The following is a 15,660-nucleotide window of genomic DNA, read 5'->3' as shown; positions in this document are numbered from 1 at the left end:
TTTTGTTTTTAGGCATTTTTTTTTATCTTTTGATGTTTCAGAATTCGATGATATGGTGTTGACCATATCAGATTTGATATACTGAAACTTCGATAAGATAATATAGACGCACAGATCCTGATCTGTTCTGATATTGCGCATTGCTTTTATCATGTCTATCTTTCTGAGTATTTTTGTTGATCTGTTCCCTCTTCTATACTCTTCTAACAGTGACACCTCTTGTCTTAATTGTTTTATAGTTTTCTCTATTCAGTACTTCCATGATGACATTTGATTTCTCCCCTTACATTCCCTTACTGACCTGTATTTTTCTGGTAAGACTTTATCTGTTATTAATTTAGCTGCACAGTAATATATCCAATTTACTTATATTATATTGCGTGAATCTCTATGAATGGTGTTAATTACTCTGTTCATTTGTTTTATCAAAATTCTAACTTTTTAGGTTTTTATTGATTTTCTGTCATCTATTTCTTTCATCGATCTTAATATGTCTGTCTATTTCTATTAAATCAAACAACTCTTCTCTTAGATCATTTTCTTCAAAACTGAGGGCACATTCTTTGTTCTCCATTTCTTGCGGGGATTCTATAGAAAGTTCCACAGCATCTTCCTGTGCCATATTCTCTTCAGTTTCATCTTGAGTCATTGGTTGCTTTTTCATATGGGAACTCACTTTTTTACTGTTAGAATGACTAGATGATGGAAAAATCTATCCATGTATATAAGGAATTCTAAGAGTTTAACAACTCAATTTAAAGTTCACCTTGCCTCTCTCTTTGGTGATACAGTCTTTAAGAAAAGATTGAACAGGAGTAGGGCTCATAATGACATATTTTCGGTCCTTGGTCCCTAAAATAGAACATTGCAATTTAATCATCACAATAAATATTACAATGTTAGCACCTGTGATAGAGAAGGCCCATCTACTCATTTTGGACTCTTGCAGAATTATCTATACTTAGAAGGAATCTAATGATTCAGAGTAAGGAATTTTAAACTGGAAAAGTCTCCCTCTACCTGTTTCAGGCCTTTGAAAGCAATTAGAAAGCCTCAAATTTCTTTCCCCATGAAGCTACATGCAAGTTAGTTTTATTAGTAATACTGCATACAGATTAATTTGTCAAATTGACTTTTGGTTTATTATCTTATCTAAGTAACAAAAACTTATCATACCCTTGACTTGCCTTTGTGCCTATTAGTCAATATCAAAACAGCACAATACAAAACAAAAACTGATTCCCATATATTATATTAAGGCCTTCATAGCATCAAGATGAAAAAAAAATAGCTGCAAAAAAAGTTGTAAAATGGCTGTTATCAGATGTCGACCATCAAGATAAATGAAACAAGCCTGTCATGATTACAACTTTACATGAAAATGCAATTTGTCTTCAAGAAATACAGTTTAGGATTTCAGAATCTTAACTTGATCCACGTCTCAAGTAAGAGAAGAAGAATTATTATCCTTAATGAAAAGCATCCAGTTATGTCATAAATAGTGCAGTGGTATGCAGACCAAAAAGGAATTCCTATTAAACTATCTATTGATGGAAATATTTTTATACTAGTCTTGTACCTTTCCCAAGTTAGGAGGGTTGAATTATGTATTTCATAAAATTGCCAATATAATTTCAAGGTGAGTTACTAATAGTAGTAGACACAACTGTACAACTAAACCAGCTGATGTGAGCACAATAATGAAACTGAAAATTTCAACTCAAGTTAACTCTATTAACCAATAATATAACTGAGACACTGCAGTTATAAAAGAGACCAACTCATCTTTGTTTTCTTGCCGATTGCCTCCACTTTAAGGTGTAGTTAACAGAGTATGTTGAATGTCTGATGCCTTCCTTAAGATTATAGCTTTCATCATTCCACACATAGAAGACATGCCCAGATATGTAGATTACCATCTTTTAACAAAACTGAAATATTTTTAAACCATGTCTCCTGCAACAGGTTACATATCTGAGGAATTCAATTAAGACTGTACAATACATTTAAATGTTATTTATTAGATAAATTAAGGATATTGGTTGCTAATACGACAAAGTAGTAGAGTATCAATGCTGAAAAGGCTGCAAATAAATCTTATCTGTGTTAAAAATAAGCAGGAAAGCATAAGTATTTATAAATATGTGCTTCAACGATTAAAGGCAAAAATTCAACAGAGTATTGAGAATAGATAACAGCTGCCATAGATTCAACAATATTCTGTATCAAAACTGCGGTGGTGGTGCTGCGGTAGCGTTGTCACCTCACAGTAAGACATTGTCCTGTTCGATTCTCAGCTAAAGCGTCTTCTGTGTGAAGATATGCATGAATGGGCGTACCTTCGTTGAAGGTTGTGCATCAGGGCTAGCAACTCAGCACATAAAAACCTACTGCCAATCATTAGCAGACTGGAGTTCCGCTGTGGCGACCCCTAACCGGGAAAAGCTGAAAGACACAACATTAGCATACTGTTGGCTCTTGGGGAAAATAAAAGCTACACCTAAAGAACACAATCAACAGAACATGCTGGAGGGACAGGTTCCTCACCCAGAGACTGCCCATGCTCTGGAACAGACTTCCCATACATGTCAAGCAGAGCACCTCGCTCACCCTCTTCAAGAGAAATCTTGATGAGTTGATGGGTAACTGAAAGTTCACCCCGGGGATTACTCCAGTGACTCTACTTGATAGAGGCACTGGGAACTAACGTTGGGCAGCACAGTGCCAGGGCACTTCTATGGGCTAGGCTTGTAAATGCTCCAGGGGCATTAGCGTAGTACACACCTATGAACCAAAATCATATGAAATGAGAGACAGATTCCCTTGGTACAGAAAACAGACACAGATATTATGTAAATAATAATGAATTGTCATAATTTTTATGGAAATATTTTAGCCAAGTGTGTTAAGATAGTACTTCTTTAAATAAAAAAAATGACAAAGTCTCCTCTACTTCAAAGGAGTATTTGGACAACTTATGCTAGACACTTACATTAACAGATATTCAAAAATATATAGAGAAATCAAAAACTGGAAAATTATCAGGGATAGAGATTATTCCTCTGGAATATACAAATTATTACTACAACCGCATATAATGCTGAAAAAAAGCATGTAACTCTTTTTATTGGCAGAAATCTCTCATCATACATGGAACATTCTGGAACAACAGTTATACTTAAAGAGAACAAAAATCTATATATTTGCTCTATTCCTAGAAAATTGTTTCATTAATCAATACAGACTGTAAGTTAATTATTCTCATAAAGCAAACAGACCTACAACTATCCCACAGATTCGGAAAAAATTAAATCCAAAAGGCACTGTTTCCATCACTATGGAATATGGGATTCAGGCATATATTAGCTGCAACAAGAAAATACCTTATTATTGGCTAGTGTGGCTGTCTCTGAATCAACTGTAATTATCATGAGTGCAAATAAGCACTTTCTTGCGCGCACACACACACACACACACACACACACACACACACACACACACACACACACACACACACACACACACACACATATGCCCCCACACACACACACATATACTGGCATATCTCTTACCTGTTTGTGATTTGAAAGAATGTCCCCAATGTATCTTTTTATTTCTGTCAATGCCCTCATAAATCATGGAACCCTACATAGCAGGATATCAGAGTTTCATTTCTACCATTCATAATGTGCATTGTGATGCTAGACCTGTTGCTTTATTGACTTTTTAAATGATTCCAAGTAATAGTTGGAAACAGTATCTGATTTTAGAGACCATTCCTCATGTTGCCTCTGTTAGGTGTCCTGTCCTTCATAAGTCATGTAATGCTGTAGTCAGTAAATAATGCCATACAGTAGTGTATCTAGGGTTGAATGGGGGGGGGGGGAGTTGCCCCAGGAACAAAGTGTCATGAGGCATGACTAGCTAATCCTGATCTCTGTTGACTGCATAAATGCTGGTTTTGCAATTGCAGCCAAAACTAAAGCAATGTACTGATCTGTGTTTGAAATAAACTGTAGTTAACTACTTGCTGCAAATGTTGCAAGCAGTTTGCTACAGTTTAAAAGAAGAAAAAAGTGTATTTTTTTGCCCTTCAAGTATAAGAGGAGTTTGCACTTCAAGTGTGATGTCTTTTACTGGAGGAGCACTACATTGGGGGATAGCACTGGGCATAAAACTACATCTAAAGCAGTTCATGAGAGTACAATAACAATATTTAAAATTTCAAAACAAGTTAAATGTACCAACATTGGATTTTAGCCCATGAACTAATTGTTGCACTGCAGTTATATCTGTTCTGTTGCTAGACATCAGAATTTCATACTTATGAGAGTGTGAAACATATGTCATAATACAATCTCTCTCAGTTAGTATAAAGATTAGTGTTCTGACATATCAGGCTGCTTTCTGTACCAAGGATGCAAGCATCAAAACCCTCCACCCTTTTTTTAAGATTTAAGGTAATCCTTGGTGTCTAGCAGTAGCACAGAGGACTATAATTCTGTTATGGAGTTGGGTGTGTGTGATAGGCATAGGGTTAAAACTTCCCTCTCCCATTTAACTTTCATTCTTTTTCCCAAGAGATAAGATAGTATGGAAGAGGATCCCTGGTGTTTAGTGATAGTACAAAGGGCTAAAGCTCTGGTAAAGGTCAGTTTGTGAATGTTGATGGTACAGAATCTGAATAATTTAAGTGCCTTTATGGCAGGATGTAAAGAGTATCTCTAGAGTTTATTGTTCACCACCCCCTGATATTGTTGGGTTTGTTAATAGTCCAGGGAAGTGTGAAGGCATGAACCCCCCCCCCCCACACACACACACACACATACTGACACATTCATGCATACAGACCCAGCATCTCCTTGCATGACTGCATCCACGGACACATTAACTCATTCAACCGTACGCACATCCCTTATTAATCCTCTACAGTGACCATGTAGGCACTCAGGTAGTCAGCCCCATGCTTCTGCATAGAAACATAAACACATAGCCCCCTCAGCACCACCTGTCTGCTGAACTCTCTGGTACTTACCTCTTATGTGATCTCACCCATTGGAAGCAATGGGTGAATGTTAGCTTTTGACTGTGTTCATTAACTCAGCTGGTTGAGGTAACATGCACACTCACTTCCAGATGGAAATTACATAACTAACTAGCAAAGACCTCCCATCCCGCAGAATGGCTCATTAGAATTTGTAGTAGGTTGCAGAGACTGCCCTCCATGGTGCTATAGCACATCATGGTATACAACTGTAGTAGGGCTGACTATGAATTAGAAATAGGTACCACAAGGGGTAAAATAGGCTGATATGTCATGTTACCCTGTCTAATGTCCCTTCAGTGTTACTACAGCTGATATATCCATACCAAAGTGGGCAGGATGGGGGGAGGAGTGAAGGGGCTTGCCTTGCTAACCTCTAAGGGAGAAGAATGGGATTTGGGTACATTTTTGATTTTAAGGTGCATGCAACCTCTCTGACTTCACATGTGGTCTATCTTCCCAGCTGCTTGGCCTGCCAAGCATTCTATGTAGGCAAGACAGATAGACCTCTGAAAGACAGGATTAGGGAGCATTTATACAGTATCCATTGTGCTTCTGCCAACAATGCCCTGTCTAAACATGTTATCAACAGTGATACAAGACACTCCTTTAAGTTCATGGTGATTGATGGGATAAACCCCAGTGTCCAAGGGGGATGATATTATAAATCTTACTGAAACGAGGGAGGTCAACTGGATGATTAGGTTAAGAGCAGATCAGGGCAGTGGTCTTAATCAGAAAGTCCCATTAAGACCCATTCTAAAGAGATGAAGCCTTAGAAAGTGATAGCTGTTGAGTGTTATTACTATATATAATATCACTATTTATATTTCTATATTTTTTATTTTTATTTATATATATTTTTTCATATATTTATATTTTGACATTATTTTATATCATTTTTCATAGCATTTGGTTTAAACAGACTAATGCTGTATAGTGCACTGACACATTTTTTAAAAATGTTTGAGTGAGTTCATCTTTTATATAGGTTGTTTTATCATTTTTTATTGTGTATATGCTTTATTTATGTTTGGTTTTATACAATGTTTCAAGTGACTGGTTCAATCTGATTGCCTCTGATTAATGGGTGTATATAAAAGCATGCTAGTTCATTCTTTGTAGAAGGTCTGATGAAGAAGACGTGAAAGTGCTTACCATTTTAACTCTGTGAGTGAATAAACATTTTTTTTTTATAACTCCTGGCACTGTTTTATTCCACTGGTGTTTGCTATCATACAATCTCTAAAATTTGTTGATATCTTTTTGTCAGATATGCATCTGAAGGTGTGCAAAACAATCACAAAAATCCATTGCTGTGTTTTCGTCTGATGTTCATTTGAATGTGTTTGAATTATTTACAGTCTTTCTACAAGCAGCTAGAAACATCTTGGCACTGGTTAGCTGGTTTGCATTAGGCAGTGGTGTACTATTTTTTGTTTGGTTGTTTGTCTGTTTTCTTTTTGTGTGCGCGCGCATGTGCATTTGTGTTGCTGACAAGTAGATGATCCTTATTTCTTATATCCTTGTATGTACATTGATCATATTATGCACTACTGATGGTAACATTTCCAGGTTGTGTCTCATCTACACATAATGCCAAGTGTTTTCCAAACAATGTTTTCTGATTCCTATGAAAATATATACATTTTGTATTGATTATATCAATCGGAATAAACATATGCTTGCAAGGAATTCTGTTGCAATAATCATTATATGTAAATAAGTAATGTGACCTTACCAGTTGTATAACATGCAATTGTTTGAACAGATTAATTCATCTGGGGGCTGCATCTTTTTCCAAGGTGTAGCCATCTTTGATTTGATAATACTAAGTCTACAGGCACAAGAAGTAATATCCCTTACTTGATTTTGTCCATAACAGAAAAAAAGTCTTAAAAGCAAGTTGATTGTTTTGTTTTGTATTTTATCAGTTCACTTTGTGAGTAAATGGGTAACAATTACCTGGGCTGAATTGCTTAAACACTACTGATGCTTCAGCATGGACTGAGATTTTTTTATTTATTAAACATTTGTTTAATGGGAAAGACCAACTTGGAACAAAGCCAATTTTCAGCGGAGGCCCAGGGAGAAATGTTCCAGATACATGTCTTTGAAACATGGGAGGAAACCAGAGCATTTAGAGGAAACCCAGATGAACACAGGGAGGACCTGCAGACTCCGCATAGAAGGCATTCCAGCTGAGAATCAAACCAGAGAACCTCTTGTTGTAAGGCAGCAATGCTACTGTTGAACCACTGCACCATCCAATGTTTCAGCATAAAGTGATTTTACACTTCAAACTTTTAAATAATACCTTAAGAGTAAACAGGTTTATGAATCAATGGTGGTGTTAAAGGATTGCAGTCACTTATGCAATCTTTTAGAATGTCTGGGTCCGAAAAGTGGTGTGATCTTTATTTATTCTACAGTTCTAATTGTCTGCATTTTTCTTTTAAGGGGATGCTTTTATTTGATGATAACCTTGCAATATAAAGGCAGTTATACTTTCTCTTTTATTGACAGGAAAACATAACTTTCCAACAACAGTATATTTTGGGGTGATGTGCACTTCACTGGTTGTGCCTGTAGTGTGTTTTTTTTTTTTTTTTTGGGTTGAAGGTATATACTATGTAGTCAGGTATCTTAAAATCAGTTCTGAATATATAGGCTTTTAACATGGATTCCTATATAGTGAAGTCATGTGGATTACAAGTTAATATCCACATCTGGAATCTCGTTAGTTTGATACAAATGTTATAGGTATGGAAACAAATTATATACCATTAATATGCTTCCTATCTTGTAGTGTATTGGTTAGAAAAGTGGTTTTAATGCTGAATAAGAGGCTTGGCTTATAATTGCTTTCTGTCATAATATCATCTAATCTTGATGGAGATAAGAGAGGCGATAAGAATTGCTTTGAAATGTAAAGAGATGAATAACTGGTTTTGCTATGACTGGATGTGTGCTATAGATATGATTGGATGTGTGCTATATTTTATGAGTGCGTTATCTTCAAGTGTTAAGTGAATGTAAAATACTTTACTATAAATACATCAGCAAATGAGGTTTGGGAACAAAGTGATTTGCCCAGGCAAATTTTTGGCAAGGGTATAGTTAAATGGGGTGGAGGCTGGGTTTTTTTTTAGGGAAGGGATTTAAGTTAAGGCAATAGAGATAGGCTTGTTTAGTTGGCAAGGGAAGGGTAAATTTGTGAAGGGACTTTAGAGGACGTGAGATAGCTGAAGGGTGGGACTTAAAGGAGTTTTATAGGAGTGTAACAGTTAGGAGGGTTGCATTTTGGTATGGACTTGTTACCCAACCTCCCTCCCAAATTTTCTTTTATTTTATTTGGTACTGTTATGGAGGTGGGTACTGGGTGGTGAAAAGGGGCAAGCTTGTCCCTCTTCTGTAACCTCTCTTAGAGTTGGAGTTGATGCAATGATTTGGGGGGATAAAAGTGGGTGCTAGGATGCTGCTTGATTGACAAATAAGTGAGCAGAGATATGGACTCTGCTTATTAGTGATGCTTGACTGATAAAATAAGTGAGCGGAGGTATGGATGCTGCTTATTTCGGTGGTTTGAGCAGTGTATGCTTCCCCGATGTACATTATGAGGATCTTACATGCAGTGGTTACAAGGTTATTATGTTATAACTAATATTTGAAATGATGTAATAAAGTTACGTTTGAAATGAATAAGTTGCTCTCTGTCAGTTGGTGTTGTGTATTATTTTTGAAGGGAACTGAGACAAAGATTACAGTACTATTTTTATTGCAAAACGAATATGAGTCTGTCTATTCTGCAGGTACTTTTAACAGAGGCATTAACAGATATAGTATTACTGTGAAGGAGATGGTCTTGCTTACTCCATGAAAGTAATATATATCAGCAGAGAATTGTCTAAACTAAAATGGAGCAAAGGAGTGTGAGAATGGGCCAGAGGATTCAGAATCACACTAGCTCAAGAGCCAGACAATCATCAGCAAACAATCATAACCATCATCAGGAAAGTAAACAGAACAAAAGAATTAACTTCAGTGGTTAAGTCGCCTTAAAATGAGTATATCTAATACAAACGAAAACTGTCAAAAATAAGTAACCAGACTGATTTCTCCAATCACTAGTAGCAAGACTGCATACTGTATAGACTTCAGCCTTTACTACATCCACAGGAATAAACAGTTTAGAGCTAATGGCTCTGTATAATGTGTGTGTGTGTTTGTGTGTGTGTGTGTGTGTGTGTGTGTGTGTGTGTGCGCACATATAAACACATACTATGTTTATACATATATATATATATATATATGTGTGTGTGTGTGTGTGTATGTATGTATATATATATATGTATATATATATATATATATATATATATATATATATATATATATATATATATATATATATATATATATATATATATATATATACACACACATATATATATATATATATATATATATTTATATGTATATATATATATATATATATATATAAAATACATATACACATATATATATATATATACACATACATATATATATATATATATATATATATGTATATATGTGTTTATATATATATATATATAAATATACACATATATACATATATATATATATATATATATATATATATATATATATATATATGTATATGTGTGTGTGTGTGTATATACACACATATTTCTTGAACCAAAGTGGACAGCTTGACATCACTTAAGTTGTGAGCTCAATCCAGGATCTAGGAAAGGTTAAAACAACAAAATGAACTCAAGACACCAATCAAACATTTACATAATAGAACAGAAGAGAAAAGCCAAATTACATAAATGTCTTTAAGGGGAACAAGCATTCTAGGTGAACTCAGTTTACAAACAGTTGCATCACATGTCACATTGTTGTAAAGCAGATTAACATAATAACTACAGATTTAAAACACACATACAAGTTTATAACATGAAAAAATCACAATGGTTTCTGATAAGTAGCAGCTCACATACCGAGGTTTTATGGAAGGTTCAAAGATACAGGAAAGCAAAGACAATGCACCTGCAATGGCTTTAAAGAACAATAGAAAAGAATGATTGCCCTGTGTATACCACAATATATTTGAATCATGTGATGGGTAAATATTGCTATTTACTAAAAATCTATTTGTACTTGACTATCAAGTTTCTACCTGCAGCTTAGTGATACAGAGTTCTATAATACTGCATTATATGAACGTATGCATATGTTAAACTGCATATGGTTTGCATTTTGACCCTTCTGTGTTGCCTGCTACTATAACTGACTACTTTATATACTTTTTCACAATGCAAAGCCGTCTCTCTGTCTCAAGGAACTAAACAAAATGAATATTGCATATAACTTCATTATAAAGTCAGTACTGTCATTCTTTTTAACAATTTAAGCATTAATGAGATTAGTGCTGTGGTAGCGTTGTCGCCTCACAGTAAAACACTGTCCAGTTCGATTCTCAGCTAGAGCGTCTTCTGCATGGAGACAGGTGTGAATGAGTGTACCTTCGTTGAAGGTTGTGCGTCAGGGCTGGTAACTCGGCATGTAAAAATCAACTACCAATCATTAGCGGACCTGAGTTCTGCTGTGGCGACCCCTAACTGGGAAAAGCCAAAAGACACAAACAAACAAGAATAAAACAGTAAAACTAATGTTTCTGTTAAAATTCAAAAAACAGCTGCTCTTCTGTACTTGAAAAGCATAGATCAAGGATATGTAATAAGAAAACATTATTGTCTTAGTATAATTTATTGCAGACTTCATGAGCCTATGTCTAGCCATTTTGGAATTATAGTCTTTTATAGGAAGAAGCAAAACAGTCAAAATAGTAAGCAATAAAGGCACGCCTTTCTTGAAAATGATCTGTAGTTTGGGAATTAAAGAACAAGAAATACTAATGAGTTACTTACTCTGGTTTTCCCTGTCCAATGCAGTTGAGGTGCAGTTTCATACCTTCCTTAGGAAATTCAGCAGATGCCCGGATTACTGCCTGTGGGGGGTCTGAGAAAAGAAAGGAGAGAAGAAGAAAGAGATAAAGAGAAAAGAATGAACAGCAGGTGGCCCTGTGACAACTTGTGTTAATTCATTACTAAGCAGGCTAAACTCTAGGCTTAGGTTGCAGTACTGTCAATCATTAAAGCACAACTGCAGTAAGTAGGCATTTGGATACAGCTATTTGAAAGATACATCGTGATGATATTAATATAGGAGTATGCACAAGATCTGCACATAGATGATGCATGTATTATAGAGATATACTGTATGTTATAAAAACATAAATGCTCTAAATATACTTCCTTAGGAATTATAGAATGAAATTCACCAATGCAAGCACCTAAATAATCAAACACATGTACTTGTCTGTTAGTGGGTTTCAAGCAGAATGACGTGCATAACTAACACAAACATTTTGCAGGGATGCACGCTCCCTCTACCCCATATGTAGGATGGCTTCATCTCATAAAGCCGTCATTATGTTCTTTCACTAAGATGTTATACAAACATACAGAATGAGTAATCATACCGAAAAATGTTGTGCTCTTTCTCTGAATGCTGTAATCTGACAATTTCAGACTAAAGAAAAACTATATGGATGGTGTAGTGGTGCAGTGGTTAACATTGTCACCTCACAGCAAGAGCGTCCCCGGTTCAATTCTTGGCCGAGGTGCCTTCTGTGCAGAGTTTGCATGTCCTCCCTGGATTCATTTGGGTTTTCTCCAGGTGCTCCACTTTTCTTCCATGGTACAAAGACATGCGTCTGGAGCATTTCTCCCCAGGCCTCCACTGAAAATTGGCTCATTCCAAGTCGGAGTTTCCCAGTAAACAAATATAAAATAAAATATATGCTTTGACCCCACAAGTACTGCTACAATATGCTCTGAATAAAAATTACTTGAGCAAAGACACAATTAAACAGCCATCCTCAAGCAAAAAAGAAAAAAAATAGCTGCATATTGATAAACTCCAGGAAAACTGAAGCATATGAAAGCCAGGGACTGTATGAATGCAGATGGGCATATATATGTATTAACTACAGTTGTGTAAAAACACTGATGTGTTTGTAAATGTGTATATGCATATAAATATATATTAAATATACAAAAGACGTATGTATGTATATCTGATGCTACATGGACAGTAGAATAATCATTTAAATGGAGAAATTTAGAAGCACAAGTGCATATAATCAGACGACTGAGGAGTACCATTTCATAATACCATAGCCAATTTGTGCAAATATATGATTTTACTGAGATAAAAGTCCTCTATCCAGTACGACAACATAATTATTCTGATTCAGTGGCTGAACAAAATCAAGGACAAAGAAATAAATTGCTGCTTAGCAAAACCAAGTATTCCTTTAATATAACGGTAGGCACAGATCAGCATCTGAGTCCTTTACTGTCAAAGCCAGTTGCTAATAGGGAGTCCTATGCCTCAGCTTTCTTTATTCATATAAATAGCTTTAACAAGTTAGTCACAACGTGTTCTAAATATACGGGGAAATTTAAGAACAAATCCTTTTAGTGGAATGATAGAGTAACGCATATCAGTAAACTGAATAATAATGATAACCACAACAATAATAATGATGATGATGAAGATGATGATGACTCTTTATAGGTTCATAGGTTCATAGGTTCATACTAGTCTATCTGCCCTAGGGCATTTATAAGCCTAGCCAGAGTGTGTTTGGCTTTCGCCACCCATTTTAAATTAATTTTGCTATGCCTTTTTTTGAGGTTAGTATACTGTGCCTCTGTCTAACAGTGACACAGAAGTGAGAGCCGGGATAAACCTACGATCTCCCATCCACTCATCAAGATTCCTCTTGAAGAGAGTCAATGTGGGACTCTGCCTAACCTGGACTGGGATTTTATTCCAGAGTGAAGGGAGCCTCTGGGTTATGAATCTGTCCCTCCAGCATGTCCTATTTATTTCAGTGCTGAGGTTCAAGTCTCGAGCGTAGCTCGATGGGATTTGGATTTTCTGAGGTGCAGCATGTCCATTAATTCTGGGTTGGACATGGCTTTATACGTCAGGCACAGATCGCCTCTGAGCAGGCGGTATGCCACTGAGTAGAGCTGGAGTTTCTTTAACCGGGCAGCATATGGCATCTGTTTGAGCCCTTTGATCCTCTTGGTGAGGTACTTTTGGGGTCTTTCCAGTTGCTGCAGGTGTCTGGTAAGGAACATCCCAAAAGGGCATTATACTCAATTATGGGCCTGATGAGGGATGAGTAAAGAGGCGATGACCTCCTGATCTAGATGTGAATCCCTTCATGATTAGGTGGGCTATATAAAATGTTTTTCTAACCACTTTGGCCACGTGGTTGTCAAATGAGAGATTGCTATCAACTTGGGTCCCCAGGTCCCTAATGACTTCTTCTGTACTTAATGGATTACCACCTATGTGGTAATTTGTGGGCACTTTGTTTTGCCAAAGGGATGACTATACACTTTTGGCGTTTAGCTTGAGGCCATGGCTCTGGCACCAGTTGTCTGTTTCTATGAGGCCCTTTTGGAGGATGCTTGTGTCGGCTGGAGAGTTGATTATGGCGCCCAGTTTGCAGTCATCTGCAAACTTGGTCAGCCACAGTCCTTTCGTGTTGGCCTGTACCGCCGAGAAATATATACCGAACAAGAGAGGTCCCAGGACTGAGCCTTGTGGGACGCCACTTGTAACTGGTTTGGAGTCTGACATGGCTCCAGCAATTCTAACCATGTGGGTTCTGTCCTTGAGCCAGTTTGCAACCCATCTAGTGACATAGGGGTTTATATTTAAGCTAGTGAGCTTATCTATAATGCCCGAGTGGGGTATTGTATCGAAGGCTTTTGTGAGGTCCAAGTAGGCTGTGTGGACCACCTTCCCCTCGTCAATGGCCTTGGTGACTGTTTCAAAGAAATCAACCACGTTTAAGAGGCAGGATCTGCCCTTAAAGCCAAACTGGGTAGGATCCAGTGTCTGTAGGTCCCCAATATCTTTATTTATGAGGTCCATGATGATCCTTTCCATAGCTTTGCAGACCAAGCTAGTCAGGCTTATGGGGCGATAGTTTCCAGGATCCGTTGAGGTACCACCTTTGTGGAGAGGGACCACTGTTGCTGTACGCCACTCTTTGGGTACATATCCTGTAGTAAGGCTAAGATTGAACAGTAGTTTTATGTTTGGGTTTAGCTCTTCTTGGAGTTCATGTAGGACGCAGCCCGGGACACCATCTGGTCCCATTGATGCTGTGTTTTTTGCTTTGGAAAGGGTGGCTCTTACCTGAGCATCTGAGATGTCAGGGGGGCAGCACTCTGTTGGGATAGATATTTGCCCTTTTGGTGGGGAGGGGGGGAGAAGTTTGCACTGAACCTGTCAGCTAGGATGTTGGCAATGTCTGTGGGCTCGGTGTATTTTTGTCATTTTGGACTAATTCTGAGCATATCTGGGAATTCCCACCCAGGTTCCTAACATAACTAAAGAAAGCCTTGTGATTATCCTTAGTGTCCTGTGCAATTTTTCTCTCGAAGCCGGCCTTAGACGATTTTATGAGTGCCCGTAGTTTTTTGCTAATACTGATCAGAGATGCCTTCCCTTTTGGGGATTTAGCTCTATCATGTAGTAGCTTCCTCCTTCTATTGTATAGTTTGTTTATGGCTGGGGTCCACCAGACAGGACGCCTGCCTTTGGAGGATTGGGTCTTGGTTTTATTTGGGATTGCATGATCCATGCATTCCTGAAGGTGTTCATAGAATGCGTTTATAAAGGATTCTGCGGTCTGGGCCAGATTTTCCACAGGCCGGGGCTTTGAAGGATTTCGCCTCGGTTTTGAGGCGTGTGAAATTTGCTTTAGAGAAGTTTTTCACTGTGGTTTTCTGGGCAGGGGGTGGGGTCGGGATGTGAATATCCAGTGAGATTAGTTTATGGTCTGATCTTACCAGTGAGGGATACACTTCTGGTCTGGAGCATAGTGTCCCCATGTTGGTGATGACCAGGTCCAGTATGTTTTCCCCTCTTGTGGTAGTGGTAACAAGTTGTTCCATAGCATTTGAGTTTATAAATTCTAAATACTCAATGCAAATACCATTTCACATTATAGATAGAAAAATGAAGGAGGCTAACAAAGAGCTTAAGTACATCGTGAGGATTATTAAAGTTGAATAGCTTTTTATTCTACCAAGAGTAATTATGAATCATTTTCTAACCATGTCAGTAAGGTAAGAAGCAACACCCAGCAGTGCTTGGAACTTATACTACTTTCTGATCAATGGAATTTAGGTAATTGCCAACTTTACACCAAGCAAATTTAGACCTTTGTTCTCAGTTCCTCAGACCCATCTGCCACCTAATATTACTACTGAACAAATCATCTTGGTTCTGTCAAAAGCTAAGAACACAACATCATAGGTTCTTGATAATATTCTGGGCTACCTAATCCTTACTGCAAGAATCATTAATTAGAGTCTCTTCACTGGTCGAACCACTACTTAGTCTCATTAAAAGAGTCCCTTCATGGGTCGGAACAACTACTTAGTCTCATTAATCAGCCTCTCTTCATGGGTCAGAACCGCTACCTAGTCTCATTAATTAGAGTCCCTTCATGG

At 37.3% G+C, this 15,660-nt stretch overlaps 1 protein-coding gene across 3 annotated transcripts in view; it reads right to left on the bottom strand.

The window, feature by feature from the left end:
- Positions 1-15,660, bottom strand: part of CADM3 (cell adhesion molecule 3) — a 1,289,148-nt gene that overhangs the window by 826,651 nt on the left and 446,837 nt on the right. For all 3 annotated transcript variants that reach the window (XM_044059344.1, XM_044059345.1, XM_044059346.1), the window contains exon 5: positions 10,981-11,071. In XM_044059344.1, the coding sequence (XP_043915279.1) occupies positions 10,981-11,071 (91 nt within the window). The remainder of the gene's footprint in view (positions 1-10,980; positions 11,072-15,660) is intronic.

Source organism: Protopterus annectens, chromosome 17.part0 (genome assembly GCF_019279795.1).
Source record: "Protopterus annectens isolate FY-2018-M chromosome 17.part0, PAN1.0, whole genome shotgun sequence".
NCBI lineage: Eukaryota > Metazoa > Chordata > Ceratodontiformes > Protopteridae > Protopterus > Protopterus annectens.
The sequence above is the reverse complement of the archived record's forward strand: the minus strand, read 5'-3'. Positions and strand labels throughout refer to the sequence as shown.